Below are 16,132 nucleotides of genomic sequence, written 5' to 3'. Positions count from 1 at the left end.
AAAAATAAAAACTACTTAAAAGAAATGCTTTGAGAATCAATGTTCAGTACCTGACTTAGGCTTACCTATTATTTCAGAGAAACTATAATCCTGTTTTTGTTCCCCACCCTTGGTCAAGGGCAATAATGTACTATACTAAGAATAGCCAGCAGCCCCTTACTGGTGTGATACCATTCATAACATCAGTTAAAGAAGGGTGAAACCTCCTTCAAAGGCCTAAAATGGCAACTAGCTAACAGCTCTCTAGACAACCCCACTGAGCTAAATTCCATACTTTTTCTCAGTCTTCATGTTGCTAGTTCAAATTCTGCTCATAATGAACAAAAAAGATTAACCTAACTAAGAAGGATTTTCTCCTGGAGTACTAATGATTACTGTTTGCTTAAGCCAAAATTATCTACCCTCTTTCCCCATGACATTACCTGAACCTCACTGGCTTTGGGATTGACCTCCACCTGCTCAGTTTCAATCCTTTCTTCTTCCTTCACTGTGAGCTCCATGGGGACAGTCTGTTCCCTCCAAATCTGGCCCTTCTGAGCAAAGTGCTCAAGTGTCTGCTGGCAAGATACACGCTCTTTGTCAAATACCACCTTATTGGTCCGTGGAACCACATAAAGCATAGGAATGATAGGTCGAGGCTTAAAGTCATCCTCTTCACTGGGCACCTCCGAAGGGTGAACAATGTTGAGGGGGGCAGCTAAGGGAAAAATTTCTTCTGTGGCAGTAGATACTGGTGCTAATATAGGGGGTTCCAATATGGGAGGCAGCGGTGGGGGGACATCTTCATCTGTACAGATCTGGGGTGGAGGTGACAACAACTGAGGCGGCTGAGGTGGGTGGTGATGGTGGTGATGGTGGTGGTGGTGGTGGTGCTTCTTCTTCTTATCACTTTTGGCCCTGGGAGCACGGATCTTGGTCTTACCATCCCCTGGTCCAAGAAATTAAAAGTGTATTACTGACAGGAATCAACATTTTCTAGTAAGCCATCAACAACAAGAATTTCCTGAGGAGAAAGGTCATGTCACTCTTCTTGACCTTTGTTCACTCATCTTTTAGAATGAGGAGTTTGGAAAAGATGATCTCTAAGGAGCCATTCAATTCTAGATCCTGAGTGCAGGCTGAATATTTTATCAGGAGTAATGAGGAATATAAATTCATCTAAGATATGAGACTTTGCTCAAAAGGGACTTAGAATCTAGGTGGGTAGGAGGCAGCTGGGTGGCTTTGTGAATTGAGAGCCAGGCCCAGAAACAGGAGGTCCTGGGTTCCAATCTGGCCTCAGACACTTAGTTGTGTGACCCTGGGCAAGTCACTTAACCCCCATTCCCTAGCTCTTAGTACTCTTCTGCCTTGGAACCAATACACAGCATTGATTCTAAGATAGAAGGTGAGGGTTTGGGAAAAAAAAAGAATCTAGCTGGGCATACATGATATATACATTAAACATTCAGTGGGTAAAGCAATAAATAATATAATATTAAATGATATGGTCTATACAGGAGGGGTGAAATGGCTTCAACACTCCCAATTGTGGCCCACACCAGATTAAAATGTAATTGGGAATTATTTAACAAGGTAAACAAAAATGATAAACCAAAAGGTAATTTGCATTTAAAAACTGAGTCAATATGTTGCCTGTAGGCATCCTTTCATACTGTTTAGTGGCTCCCATTTCTATTTGGATTTGATTCCAGTAGTCCAAAAGAACAAGTCCAACTATTTTTGACTGTGGCCTCTGCTCATTCTATCACCAAAATATCCCTCATATTTATTGCTGCTTCTCCATTCTCACCTTTATATTCTTTGCCTTATAGCAAAACCTTTACTACCCCCATTCTAAACTATTGAAAAAAGCCTCCTAAGAGATCTTGCTTTCTCCTCTTTCAATCCATCCATACTACTGCTAAAATAATCTCTTATATGGTGTTCCAAAAGCCTTAGTGCAGTTTTAGGATTAAGTAGCTTAAAACCTTTCGGAACACCCTGTTTAATGTCATCCTGTGGCTGATGTTAAAAGTTCTACTGAATCTTTCAAAGGACATTACAATACCTCTGCAGTCTTACCTCTCTATCACAGCCCTTCACATACTCTATGTCCTAATTAAATGGACCTGCTCTCAGTTCTCCAACTACATCTCCAAGTGCCTTTAATCAAACTGCTCCCTACATCTGGATGCCCTCCACTCTCACTATCTCTTTACTTTACATTCATAAGCCTCCTTTTTAAAGGTTAATTCAAATGTCATCTTTCCCAGCTAGGGAATGCAGTGGATAAGAGTGCAGGTATAAAGGCAGGAAGCCTTGAGTTTAGATCCAGCTAAGCTGTCTGACCCTAGGCAAGTCACATACCCTCTGTCTGCCCTGTTTCCTCAACTGTAAAATAGGGCCAATAAGACATCTATCTCCCTCATCTGGCTGCTGTGAGGATCAAAGGGACAGTACACATTTCTAACGTGGTTAACACAGCGGCTGGTACATAATAGGTGCTTAATAAATTACTTGCTGACTAGTACATTTTACAATTCTATATAAGCATTTAAAACATAACATAAAGCATGATTTTGTTCATGTTATCCCTTTAACTAGACTGAGTTCTATAAAGTCAGAAATGCTGTCTTAATTTCCATGCCTTTGCTCTGTTAATAGCTTCCTATTGTGTTGTATATATTTTGTTTGCATGGTTTTCTCCCCCATTAGACTGTGAGCTTCTTGATGCCAAGAACTACCTCTTGCCTCTTTTTGTACCATCAGTGCTTAAACACAGTGCCTGGTACATAGTGGGTGTTTATAATGCATGCTTATTGGTTGAATAAATTTTTTATTTTGCCTAGTACTTTGCACAGTAGATAGTAGGTACCTTATTTTTAGTGAATGAATGCACTACTGGGGACTGGAAATCTTGAAGGAAACTTCAGGAAGAACAGGAACTTTGAAGGACTGACAGGATTTGGAGTAAGTAGAGGGGGAAAAGGAAGGGCATCTAAAAGGTGGTAATGCTATGTGCTTAGATGTGGAAGCAAGAATGAACATGGAATGGGGAAGGGAATGAGGACCATGGGAAGACAATGAAAAGGAGGCAGACTTAACTTGAGCAGAGTTCATATTAGGCAATCAAGAGAAATAAAGTTCAATGGGTTAATGGAAACATTAATTTATTAAATTAAGAAGTCATTTTATTAAATAAGCTTATTACTCCCAGAAAATGCTATTATGCCAGTGCTGATATGTAATTGGATATCTTTTTAAATTTGTATTTCCAAGTATTTATGGGATAAAATAGTCATCATATTTCATAGGCAGGAAAATCTCTGAGTTCATTGATTCATTTAATAACCATTTTGTTAAAAATCCACTATGTGAAAAAAATAAATACTGTACACTGAGAGAGATATAATTAAGACATAGTTATGGCTTGCAAAAAGTTCACAATCTATCAGGGAACATATGATACATACTTACATACAAAACATGGTATTATGTAATTATGATACAAAAAAAAATAGAATGAAAGCATAAGACAGGTCAAAAGTACTATGCAAGGTTGGCAGAAGGAAAGCTTTCTCAATTTGAAGCAGCATCCTAGAAAAGGTTAGGGTAAAGTTTGGGAATGGGGACAAGAATTGGAGGTAATGGAGGATGAGTAGAATTCCAAAAGGCAGACATGGGAAAGAGGAAACTCTAGATATTAGAACAATGGAGACATGGGCATGGAATTGGGAAAAATACAGAGTACAAAGAATAGCAAGTTAAATACAGTTTGGAAGAAGCACACATAGAAGGGAACAGTATGAGATAGTGTGGGGAGGTGCATAGGCTCAGAATTTAAAGGGAATCCAGGTTACAGAGGAACTTGACTATCAGGCCAAGAAGTCTAGATTTTATTTGGTAGACTTTAGGGGCACACTGAACAGTTCTAAGTAGGAAAATTAATGGGACATTAAATACACTGGGGGGAAAAAAGCAAGAAAGGGAGCCAGTACTAGAACTCATAATATCTCAGCACCCCATTACAAGTGAAAATGTGGGCAAATTACAGCTTCCAAGAGGGTGACGAAATGTTCGAGGACTGCCCCCCCCCCCATTTTTAATATACAGTTCAATATATACCAGTTAAATGGGGCTGAGTTTGAACCAGCAAATGATTTCTGGTACTAATTCTGGTCACAACTCTCGGGAATCACTTATATTCTTACCCCCAAAAGAAGATCAAGTCAGGTGACAGGCTGTGCCTGCCATCAGAGGCTCTTATGCTGAAGGAAGGGCAAAGAACTTTTCAGTTTTTAGCTTTTCAAAACATGCACTGAGTTATAGAGTGACTACAATGTATTGATGGAAGGAGTATCTACAAATGAATGAAATGACAGCTCTCCAAAGTACAGAAGAAAATCAAGTTAACAACATCAATCTTATCTACCCCACAGGGTGTTTGTAAAGACCAAAAATTCACAAGACTATGAAGAGGAGCCAGGATGACTCTAATATTTCTTAAGACCATGTAGTTCAAGACCCTCCTTTTATTGATTAGGAAATTGAGGGCTAGAAAAAGGAAATGATTTGTTCTAAATCACACAGCAAACAAATAATCAAAAAATGCATCAAAAAGAACCAACACCAAAATGCAGACTTTTTGCTATTACTAGAAATATATTTAAGCTTTATGATTCACAGAAACAAGCCTAATATAGGAAGGAAAAGAAAACAAAAGAAGAAAGAATGCATGTTTCACTTTATATGAATCACCTAACAACTCAGAATTCTTTTTGCTATCTATACATTCTATTTCTTCAGTTCAATTCAATCCTAATTAAATCAATTTAATCCACCACACCACTGTGCTAGGCACCAGGGATGCAAAAATAGTTCTTGCCCTCAAAGGGCTTAGATTCAACTAGAAGGATATATTTTAGAGAATAAGATTATTTAATTTCCAATTAATTTTTAATTTGCCTCTCTATGTACCCTTACTAATTATAAATTCTATCACATTACGATCAGAAAAAATTGCATTTGTTATTTCTGCTTTTCTGCATTTGTTTGCAATGTTTTTATGCCCTAGTACATGGTCAATCTTTGTAAATGTACCATGTGCTGCTGAAAAGAAAGTATATTCCTTCTTATCCCTATTTATTTTTCTCCATGTATCTATTAACTATTAATTTTTCTAAAATTTCATTCACATAGCTTACTTCTTTCATATTTTTTTTTGTTTGATCTCTCTAGATCTGATAAGAGAAAGGTTGAGGTCTCCCACTAGTATAGTTTTACTATCTATTTCCTTCTTAAGCTCCAATAGTTTCTCCTTTAAAAATCTGGATGCTATATAGTACATACATGTTGAGTACTGATATTTCCTCATTATCAATACTGCCTTTTATCAGGATGTAATTACCTTCCTTAACACTTTTAATCAGATCTTTTTTTACTTTGGCTTTGTCAGATGTCATGATTGTGACTCTTGCCTTCTTTTAAAACTCAGTTGATGCCCAACAAATTCTGCTCCAGCCTCTTACCTTTAACCCTGTGAGTGTCTACCTGCCTCATGTGTTTCTTGTAGACATATGGGTAGGATTTTGGTTTTTTATCCACTCTGCTATTTGCTTCTGTTTTATGGTTGAGTTCATCCCATTCACATTCAGAGTTATGATTATTAACACCTATGTATACTCCATCATTTTGATTTCCTCTTTTAATTCTGCCCTTTCTTCTTTCACTATTTCTAGAAGGATATATTTTTAAATTATAGGGAAGATGTATTGTAGTAGCAGTGGTGGTGATAGTAATAGCAGATCTCATTTCTCTTATCTCTTCCCCACCCCCAAGGGTAAGGTGGGAGTAAGGAGACTTAGGATTCAAAAAGTTGAGTGCCTAATATCATGGTTATAAGCTAAAAACCAGCTACAGGTTTTGAAACCAAGTATGCCAATTCCAAGACCACCACACTTTGCATTATGCTTGGAAAAGTCCAAGATTGGCTAACCAAAACAGGCTCAGACCAATGTTCAAAAGGAAAAGTCTATCACCTCATAAACCTTAAAGGGTTATCTAAAGGTGTTACTATTTAACCTCTTTTATCCCAGTTTTTACCTCAGTGACAGTCCCTTCTCCCATTAATTCAGTTACAAAAGATTCACTGAACATCTTATGATAAGCAAGATATTTCTACAACCAATTTTCTCATTTCTACTATCTTCTGTCTCAAGGATAGGAGGAGTGGTGCCATGGGGAAGGGAATAAAGTATAAAGAACTATTAAGCACCAGGCACGCTAAGCACTTTTTTTTAAAACCCTTCCATTTGACCTTAGGACCAATACTGTGTATTGGTTCCATGGCAAAAGAGCAATAAGGTCTATGTAATGAGGATTAAGTGACTTGCCCTGAGTCACACAGCTAGAAGTGTTTGAGGCTGAATTTGAACTCAGATCTTCCTGACTCTGGTCCCAGTACTCTATCCACAGTCACCAGCTGCCTCTAAGCAATAGTAATAGTTAATAATAAAAGTTAACATTTACATGCACTTAATATGTGTCAAACACTGTGTAAAGTACATTATAATCATCTCATTTGATCCTCAAAACAATCCTGGGTTGGAGGTACTATTATTTTCCCCATCTTGCAGATGAGGAAACTGAGGCAAATTAAAGTTGTGATCTGCCCAGGGTTACAGAGCTGGTGTCTGAGGCCATAACTGAACTCAGGTCTTTCTGAGGCCAGGTTCAATATTCTGTCCATTGCACCACCTAATTTTCCTTAGAGCATTATTAAGATCCCTTGGCAATCATACAAAATGAATAAATTGTACTAATGGAACATCAACTCCATCATTCTTTCCATTACATAGGAAAGTCCACTACAGATTATTTAACAGAAAAGCCTTAAAGAAATTAATTAATCACAGAGCAGACCCAATTCTACCAGCATAGCAATTTTGGCATTGGTTATTGGTCGTTTTGAATGCTGCTTACATTTCTCTTTCCTCAGCTGTTGCTGGCATTTATTTGAGTTGCATGTTGTCGACATCTCTGTTAGGCAGCTGGGACTATACACAATGTCCTCTGGCAGGCTGATGCCCCAATATTTTTTAAGAGAGACAAGGGATTACCCATGAAACAAAAGAACATCTCCCACTCTCTCTGCCCTGACTCTTCACTATTTCTAATTCCCTTCTTAGAGACACACTAAAATTATCAGGCTGCCTAATTTGATTCTGAGCCTTTCCAGAACTGCAAAGATAAAATTTCTCTGCCCCTAAAGTAAATCTCTGGATTGTGACAGACAATTCCTTTAACTACATTATAATTACATTGACAAAGAAATATGTTCCTTCCCCCCCCCTGTAAGTCCTCCTCCAAACTGATGAATAAAGTTCTCTCTTCATTCAAAAGAAAATAATAGGGATAATAATGGAGATACCAGCCCTTAATATGTTCAGTAAGAGCTTGTTTCTCACCCCCATCCCCACAAGAAAGGTCAAATTGGTCATCACCAAAAGATGGGTGTGGGAAAAGATGATCCAAAGTGGGGAGTGTTCAGCTAATAATGAAGATTTACAGACCAGCTCCCAATAAAGAAGTAACCATTATATTTATCAGCAAAGTGTTCTCCAGGTTTCCCACACAGCACAAAATCAGATAAGCAGACACACAATAACTGGACACCATAAAATGATTAAACTCAGAGGAGGATGAAGTTGTTAGGACTCGTAGCTTGGGTCATTTAGGCTGATATCTGAATCTGGGCATTTCCCAGAAGGCTACGGTCTGATGGTCTTATTTAGACTAATTTATAAAAATGGCAACAAGGTTAACCCAAATAGTTACTGTCATATTTTTGAAAGCAGCCCTTTAGCTAAACAGCTTTGTAGTATCATGGAGAGAGGCCTATTAAATTTCCTTAGAGAAACAAAAATATTGAATGAAAGTCAAATTGAATTTCTCCCTAATCCTACAATAGAGCATATTTACTCTCTATATTTGAAAATGTGAGATAAAAATTTAAAAAGGAAAACAGAGTTGAGGCCCATCTAATTATATTGATTTTCAAATGACCAGTTTGAGCTAATAACTAGGGACTTTTATTTAAAACTTTTAATGGTGTGTTAAGATGATGTAAGATCTATTTTACAAGGACCTCACTCAATTAAATTAGACTGAAATACTAGAATTTAAAAACAGACTCCAGGTATAAATGGGAGGAGACCAACATTACCTTAGGGCCAACAGAAGATGCCTCTTTTGAACATCTCAGACACCTTGTATTTAAAATGTCTGCCATCTGCCAGCCTAGTCCATCAATCAATATCTTTTCCACTCTGCAGGCTGAGAAGCGACTGCTACCCAACTCTTTCTCTGTTGAGGCTCCAAATCCTGCAGCCCTCAAAATTTACTAGAGCAGAACCAGCTCCTGGTACAAAGAACATATCATTTTGGAGCACACTTATGGTACAGACTGTTGGAAAAGGGACAACTGCAAAAACCACAGCAACTGATATACTAGGCTTTCTTGGGGCACCTCTTCATTATATACAAGTTGGTGTTGGATTTTAATAGGAGAGAAGAGATGCTGTTTCCTAATCTTCCAATATTATGACTCAGAAGCTACATTGATGCCTTTACTCTTCTTGACATCCTGGTCCAGCTTCTGATTCCATGGACTTTTCTCCCCATCCCATATTCCTTCCTTTTCTAGCTTTTTTTTTTTAATGGGTAGTCTTTCTCCATCAGAATGTAAAATCCTCAAGGGCAGTGAAAGCCTTTTTTTTTCCCTTCCACTGGTATCCTCTATGCTTGCTATATTAAGAACTTAATAAATGCTTACTGATTTGACCCTCCAGATGCTCTCTCATCTAGAACTCTTCCTCTCTTCGAGTAGGACATGGATTTAGCTGACCTAATCATTCAGCTGCCACTTGTGGCCTTTGAATGAGTCCTGGGTTTTCAATTTCTTCATCTGTAAAATGATGAGGTTAGACTACATAATGCTAACAGTTGGTGGGTGCTATTATTATTTCTTTACAGATGAGGGAACAAAGGCAAACAGGGTTAAGTGACTTGCCCAAGGACACCCGGCTAATAGGTGTCAGGCTGAATTTGAGCTAAGGTCTTCTAAACTTCAAGTTCTACCCTCTATTTTAATTTTAAATCCCAGCTACAAGGAAAGGAGGCTGGGAAAAAGAGAAAGAAGAAGTAGTTTAAGTCCCTGAACAGGGGCAGGAATTGTTACTGCACAAAGGTTATTTGAGTATATGAAAAAGATTGTGGATCCATGCTGAGGTCAGTCATTCAATAAACGTTTGTTAAGAGCCTACTATGTGCAAGGTATTGTGCACTGTGTAGCAGTAGAAAGCAGCTTAGAGATGGGATCGGCTTAGACTTGATTTGATAGGAATACTGTATAAGACAAACAGATAGTAAAGCAGTAACATTAGAGCATTTACCTAGCACTTTTAAGGTTCTGTAAGGTACTTTACAAATATTATCTCATTGAATCCTCACAATAGTTCTGGGAGGTCAGTGCTATTATGATCCTTATTTTACAGGTGAGGAATCTGGAGCAGATGACCAGGGTCACAGATAATAAGTTTGATTTCAGATTTGAACTCAGAACTTTCTGACTCCAGGACCAATGCTCTATCTACTCACTATTCTATCTAGTTGCCTACTTTTTTTTAATCTTAAAGAGATGGTGTTTGTTGTTGAAGTTTTCACTAAGAATGTAGGAAATAATTTCTCCTTTAAATCTAATCTCATTTTCAAAGTGTTTTCTATCCTCTTAAAGACAGAAGCAACTTGGTCATCATCATCATCATAATAAGTTTTCACAAATTAAATGAGTTACTAAATCATCCCCACCCACACACTTTCTATACACAAGGCTGAACCAGTTTAAGGAATGTTAGGCTTTCCCCTGGGAACCTATTTTCCTTCCACTTTATCTTTTGGACGGCTCTAATATAGACCCATGGTGTGAGGAAAGACTCATTAGTTGAAGGGATCTTGGAAGTCACCTAGACCAGTCAACTCATTATATTGAGGAGCCTGAGGCCCCAGAGGAGAAGTAACTAGTCCAAGGATACTCAGGTAGCAGGTGGTAGTGCTTTTTCTACACATCCTTCAATCAGCTGACCTGAACTGAGGTGCCATTCATTTTTCCCAGTTATGTGTGGTAAGTGTCCTTGGACAAATCAGCACTCATAAACACTAGCTGGATTTGAAAATTAGAATTAGAATTGAATTTCAAATTCAACTTTTACTCGATTATGTATGTAGCACTCTTCTGGTTTTGCGATGCATAAAAAGGTATTTCTCTCCACCCATGCTCCCTCTGAGAAAACCAAATCCAACAAAGTCCTTGAAGTTTGACACCCAAACAGACAGAGAAGTGAACCATAGCTTTGACAGTCTCTCAGTTACATATGGAGGTCATCACAGGCTGACCATAACTTTCCTGCTTGACCAACTTGTAAATCTGAGAGGGATCCACTTTTTGAGTTTACTCTCACCTGTGTACAGCAGTACTTCATCCTCTTTGTGTTCCTTTAAGCTTATAGTGGTCTGGGAAATGGTGTTGCTAAACTAGGATTGAGGGATCTAGTTCCTGCTGCTGTGCCTCTATACTTGGACTTCTTTTACACTTCCCCTCTCTAATATTCCTTCCTCTTTCTTCCTGGATTCTCCCTTCTACTTGGTACCAGTCACAGACTACCTCTGATGGTACTTACAAGATAAAACAGGTATTTGTGCTGAGATCTGAAAAGCAGACCTATCACATAGTTGGCATGTGGCAGAAACACAAGAATGCCTGTGATGCTCCAACACTAGAAGAAGCATTATGTTGACAGCCATTTAGCTGCAAAGCCACATTAACTGTCCAGCTCACTTCTTTCTGTTCTTCAGACCCTATTATCAAGTATATAGGTTCTTGGCTTTCACATGGTCTCTGGGGCCTTTGTTCTGTAATCAAGGGCTTCTAACATCTCCCTCTGTCAAAAAGATCATGATTTCAGGGAATTTCCTTTTCTTAGTAGTTCAAAATGTTTCCCCAGTTAAGAGTTTGCCATTTAGATGCACATTCTAGTAATTTTTAGGGGGTTATTTAGCACTTACAGCTTTTAAAACATAAAGCTGGTATCAAAAAAGAAAATACATTCAAATTGTCACTCATTCCCCATAATATTACCATTTCTCAGGTGATCTCTAAGTATGATCACTTATTTAGTCAACATTATTTATTAGATTTATCTTTCATTCAAAGTACTAAAGGGAAATGATGAATTTTCAAGAAAAAGATATTCCTCATAGCAGTAAAATGTTCTTATACCTTCAGAAGGGAAAAGCTAACCTCCTAAATTTGGCAATATTCTCTTTTAAAGTGGTCACACTTAAAGGAATACAATTCAATTCATTAAAAATCTTCCTATAGGAATTTATACTTAACAAGCAGGTCTTGAATTGACTACTCTCCAGTTAAATATGATGTTAATGATAACAATGATTGATGGTTCCATCATAGTTTTAAGATTTGCAAATAATTTTAGTTACACTATTTCATTTGATCCTCTTAATAGAGGAGTTAAAGCTTGGAAGTCACCACTTTAAAAAAGATAAGAAGATTTAGAACTTGTAGGAGTCTAACAACACCATCTTCTTTTACAGATAAGGAGAATAATTTGACCAAAGTTATATTGATAATAGGGTAAAGATTTGGGTTTTAGTCCTCTTTCTGCTGACCCAAAAAGGAACAGCCTTAAAGGATCAGGAGTAACAGTGACCAGCCAAGTGAGAGAGCACCTTAGTTCTGAATTCTTAAAAAAAAGAGAGAGATTTCTATTCATTCATCTAATAAACATTCATTAAATGCCTACTATATGCACACAATGTAGGTAGGGGAGAAACAAAGTTTATGAGAAGACATCCTAGACAAAAAACAAAAACAAAAACATGGGGACCCAGGCTATGTTTGTTTTATCTTTGAATCCAAGCACCTAGCACAGTGAATATAGATTATAGGTTCTCACTATGTGCTTATCAAGTTGGATGTGTCCAGAGTGCAAAGAACATTTTGGTGAGAACTGGGACAACATTGAAGAGCAATATGAGATAAAGCTGGAAAGGCAGGGGAGAACCTGATTGTGGCTCTGAAGGTCATGCTAAGAGAGCCTGAAATTCCATGGATAGGCCAAAGTCACTGTGAATATTTGCACAGATGAGTGAGATTTATGCTTAAGAAAGATTATTCTGGACAGAAGTATGGATGATAGATAGATTAGAAGAGAGACAACCTGTTGGAGAGCTACTGTAATAGATTCAGCAAGCAGTGACCAAGCATTCACTAGGGTAGAAGTAAAGGCATCAAAAAGGCCACTCCTGGAAAAAACTGTTAGAAGTCTCTTATTTGGGTAGTACTTACATACACTTTTATGCGTTCCCTTATCCAACAAACTCCAGATATGTGAAAATAAAAGGCGATGGTTATTTAACTGAATGATTCTTACAAAATCTTTATGAAATGAGACTAGCAACTAGCACAAAGAGCTTTGTTGTACCCTGAAATTGACTTTAAAGAAACAAGAGATATAAAAATGCATGTGATCTAAAGCTTATAAACCACAGTCTTATAAACAGCCCACCTGACGACAGAAGGAGGTATGTTGTTGTCATGGTATCCCTTTTAGAAAAATATTGGCATTTCAAAGTCAATCTGTGTATTTGGAAGTAGAGAAATGCTGGAACCAGTTAAGGGAACAGATCCAGAAGTACATTCCTGGGCACATTAGATCTCTTTATAGCACCCCCTCCCAAAAAAACAAATCTGTTTCAACATTGCCTGCATGTTTTCTACCTTCAGCATACCTTTCTGCATAAAATGTCAGTGTCCACTGAAAATTCACTTTGATTGGGGAGGGGTCGGGAGCCACTTTAAGATACATATATCTTGGCATATTTTTCACATGGGTATGAAATAAGACATATATGTCCTATACTGAATGAAGACCTGGGTACATTGAAAGAAATGGTTTTAATTGGGGGGGGGAGGGGTACAGCAGGAATCATGTGGAAAATGGTATAGTTTGAGGGGGAAGACCAGGTCAGGGTAAAATGGGGAGCTTAAGACAAATGGGGATGTAGGGAGAGGGACAAAGAAAGGGAAGTAGGAGAAAAAATACTACATGCAAATAAGTTATTTCAAAATCTGCACCAAGAGCTCATACAAGGAAAGGATGGGGATGAAATGCTCTGGTCTTCATCTTCCATCAACATAAGGCTCCCTCCCTCTTCCCAACACTTAGGCTATTAGTCAAATAATTTAGCTATATTATGGAATAAATAGAATTTCATACACAAATTTGGAAAACTAATCCACATATATTACCATGTCTTTTTAATTGCATTGGACAGAACAATCTTATGGCCACTGTATCTGTAACTTGCCATGGTCAATTTCAAAATATGAATTAAAAACTATTTGTTTCACTAATAAAAATCTTTCTACCACCTCCTCTTTATCATCATTACTGTTCTTATCATCATCATCATTTATATTTCTAGAATCTTTAAGACTTATAGAGTGCTTTCCTGGCAAAAGATTTATATATTTAAATTGTACCCCGATTTTACAAATAAAAAAGATGAGGCAGAGAATGGGGAAGACTTGCACAGGGTCATGTCCAATAAGAGGTAATGCTAGAGTGTGAAGTCTAGTCTCTTAAAATGTAAGATAGGTGCTATTTCATTTAAACTACCTAGAGGGAGGGAGGTGGAGAAGCTTAGCATTAGGAAGATTTGAGTTCAAATTTGCCCTCAAACATGAAATAGCTGTGTGACCCTGACAAGTCACTAAGCTCTGTCTGCCTCAGTCTCCTCAGTTGTAAAGGGGATGATAACTACATATATCTTGCCAAGTTGATCATGAGAATAAAACAAGAGAATAATGATAAAGCACCTAAGACAGTTCTTGGCACAAAGACGGTGCTATGTAAATGCTTATTCTCTTCTCTTTCCCCCTTTCCAACCTTCACTTTCAAATGTGATACAACTGGAAAGCCCTTTAAACAAAGCCTAAGATACCTTAAAAGTCCTTTCCTGCTCTAAATTTCTATTACCATATGATGATCCCAGCTGGTGAGGAGATCTATCTGCCTTTCTCCCTAAAGAGGGGCACTCAAGCCAGAGGAGAGATAGCCACAACTGTCAGAGAACTTATACGGTAAATACCTTGAATTCCCCAAAAGTGACTTATAAACAAAATTTGGCAAATCATCAATTCATAAATTGGGGACTAAATATACTCTAGCACCAACTCCCTCATCATTCTCTAGAAAGCAACAGATGGGCTCATTTCTTCCTCTGGGCTGCCCTCTTGTCTTGGGCAAGAAAAGAGATTATAATAATTATAGGTGTCACCATCACATCATGGTCCAGAGACATGTGGCTTTAGATGGTGGCTAAGAAAAGCCACCAAGACACAAGACTTCCCTTCCTCTATTCATTCAAAAGCAAAGAGGGTTTTAAATGCCATATTGTCTGGAACATTGACAATCAGATATTCTTGACTTATCATTGTTATATAAGCAAAGAGCTTTCAGGGTTTATTAATCAATGAGATACTGTTATGAAGAAGGCAACTTGGGAGCCTGGCAGAGGCCTTCTATGGAATATGAACATTTATGGGCCTGGCCTACATACAGTTCTGTTAACGTGAAGAGACGAAAGCAATCCCAATCTGAGGGCCACGAAGGAACTTCCATGGAACACAGGGCTGGCCAACAGATTTCCTCTTCTTTCCTGCTTAAGGAGCCACCCACCAAGATGTAAAACTCATGAAAGCTCCATTGCTATTCTAATAGTGACTCTTTTAACAAACACTCTTTAATCCCGGACTTCAGTTTCGCTAACTGTGAAATAAGGGGGTTGGGGCAGGTGCTCTCTACAGTTCCTTCTATCTTTATTTAGCATTCATTGTTCCAAGGTTCCTTTTAGCTTGGATGTTTTGTTATAAGGCATTGGGAAAGGTACTATACCCAAAAGATACCTAAATACAAATTTCCCAATACTTATTAGCTGTGTGACAATACACACGTCATTTAACTTTTTTGAGCCCTTTTCCTCAGCTTTAAAAATGGGAAAATAATAAGCATAAATAACTATTTTTAAAGCTGGATGGTATCAGTGCAGAGAATATTGGCTGTGGAGGCAGAAGACTTGAGTTCAAATCCAGCCCTGGATATTTACTAGCTGTATGATCCTGGGTGGTAGATATGTTGTTATCATCCTTAGGATCACACAGCTAGTAAATATCCATGCTGAGGATAAAATACCATTTAAGTCCTCAGCACAGTATCTGGCACAGAGTTGGTGCTTAATAAATGCTTGTTTCCTTCTCAACCCTTCCCAAAATCAAATAAGTTAGTATGTGTAAAGTGCTTTGTGAACCTTAAAGTACATATATGTAGGAACTATTTCCTCCAATAGAATGGAAGCTCTTTGAGGAGTGTTTCTTCTTTTAGTATTTCTATTGCTACATCAAGTACAATGACTTGGTCAGAGCAGGCCCTAAATACATGCTTGCTGATTGAGTGTTTATTATATGCCTTCTAGTTGACATCATATCCCAGAGTTTTGTTACATGAATCTAATAGAGTTTTATTATACTGTTAAAAAAAATGAATATCAAGAGTGCAGAAAAACAGGAATTGATGTGGAGCTTAATGAGCACAGTCAAGAAAAGAAAAGAGGCAATGGCAAGAATCATTATAAAACAACTGAAAGAGAAAGCTGAAAAAGTACAAAAAATAACATTCTCCCCAGAGATATGCGAAGAGAGATATGCGAAGACACCTCCCTATACTCCTTGGAAGATATGAGGGACCATGAATGTAGAACACTGCATAGTCATATTTTTTTTAATGTACTGACAAGTTTTGCTTATTTTTTCTTTTTTAAAAAAAAATTCTCTATTATATAGGCTGATTCTGTAAGAGAGAGGAAGAATAAAGAAGAAAAATCAGATGATGAAAATAAAATGAGCTAGAAAAGGAAATGGGAAACCACTCCAGAATCTTTGCCAAGTAAATCCTAAAAGGGGTCAGGAAGTGTTGGACATAACTAAAAAATGACTAAACAATAAAAAGCTAGT

At 37.7% G+C, this 16,132-nt stretch overlaps 1 protein-coding gene across 5 annotated transcripts in view; it reads right to left on the bottom strand.

The window, feature by feature from the left end:
- The window catches only part of KDM4B (lysine demethylase 4B), a 308,063-nt gene that overhangs the window by 36,095 nt on the left and 255,836 nt on the right, over window positions 1-16,132 (bottom strand). For all 5 annotated transcript variants that reach the window (XM_001375298.5, XM_007488942.3, XM_007488941.3 and 2 more), the window contains one exon: window positions 423-928. In XM_001375298.5, the coding sequence (XP_001375335.3) occupies window positions 423-928 (506 nt within the window). The remainder of the gene's footprint in view (window positions 1-422; window positions 929-16,132) is intronic.

The sequence above is a fragment of the Monodelphis domestica genome, chromosome 3 (assembly GCF_027887165.1).
Source record: "Monodelphis domestica isolate mMonDom1 chromosome 3, mMonDom1.pri, whole genome shotgun sequence".
In the NCBI taxonomy this organism is placed as follows: Eukaryota; Metazoa; Chordata; class Mammalia; order Didelphimorphia; family Didelphidae; genus Monodelphis; species Monodelphis domestica.
This window is presented reverse-complemented; position numbering and strand designations above follow the sequence as displayed.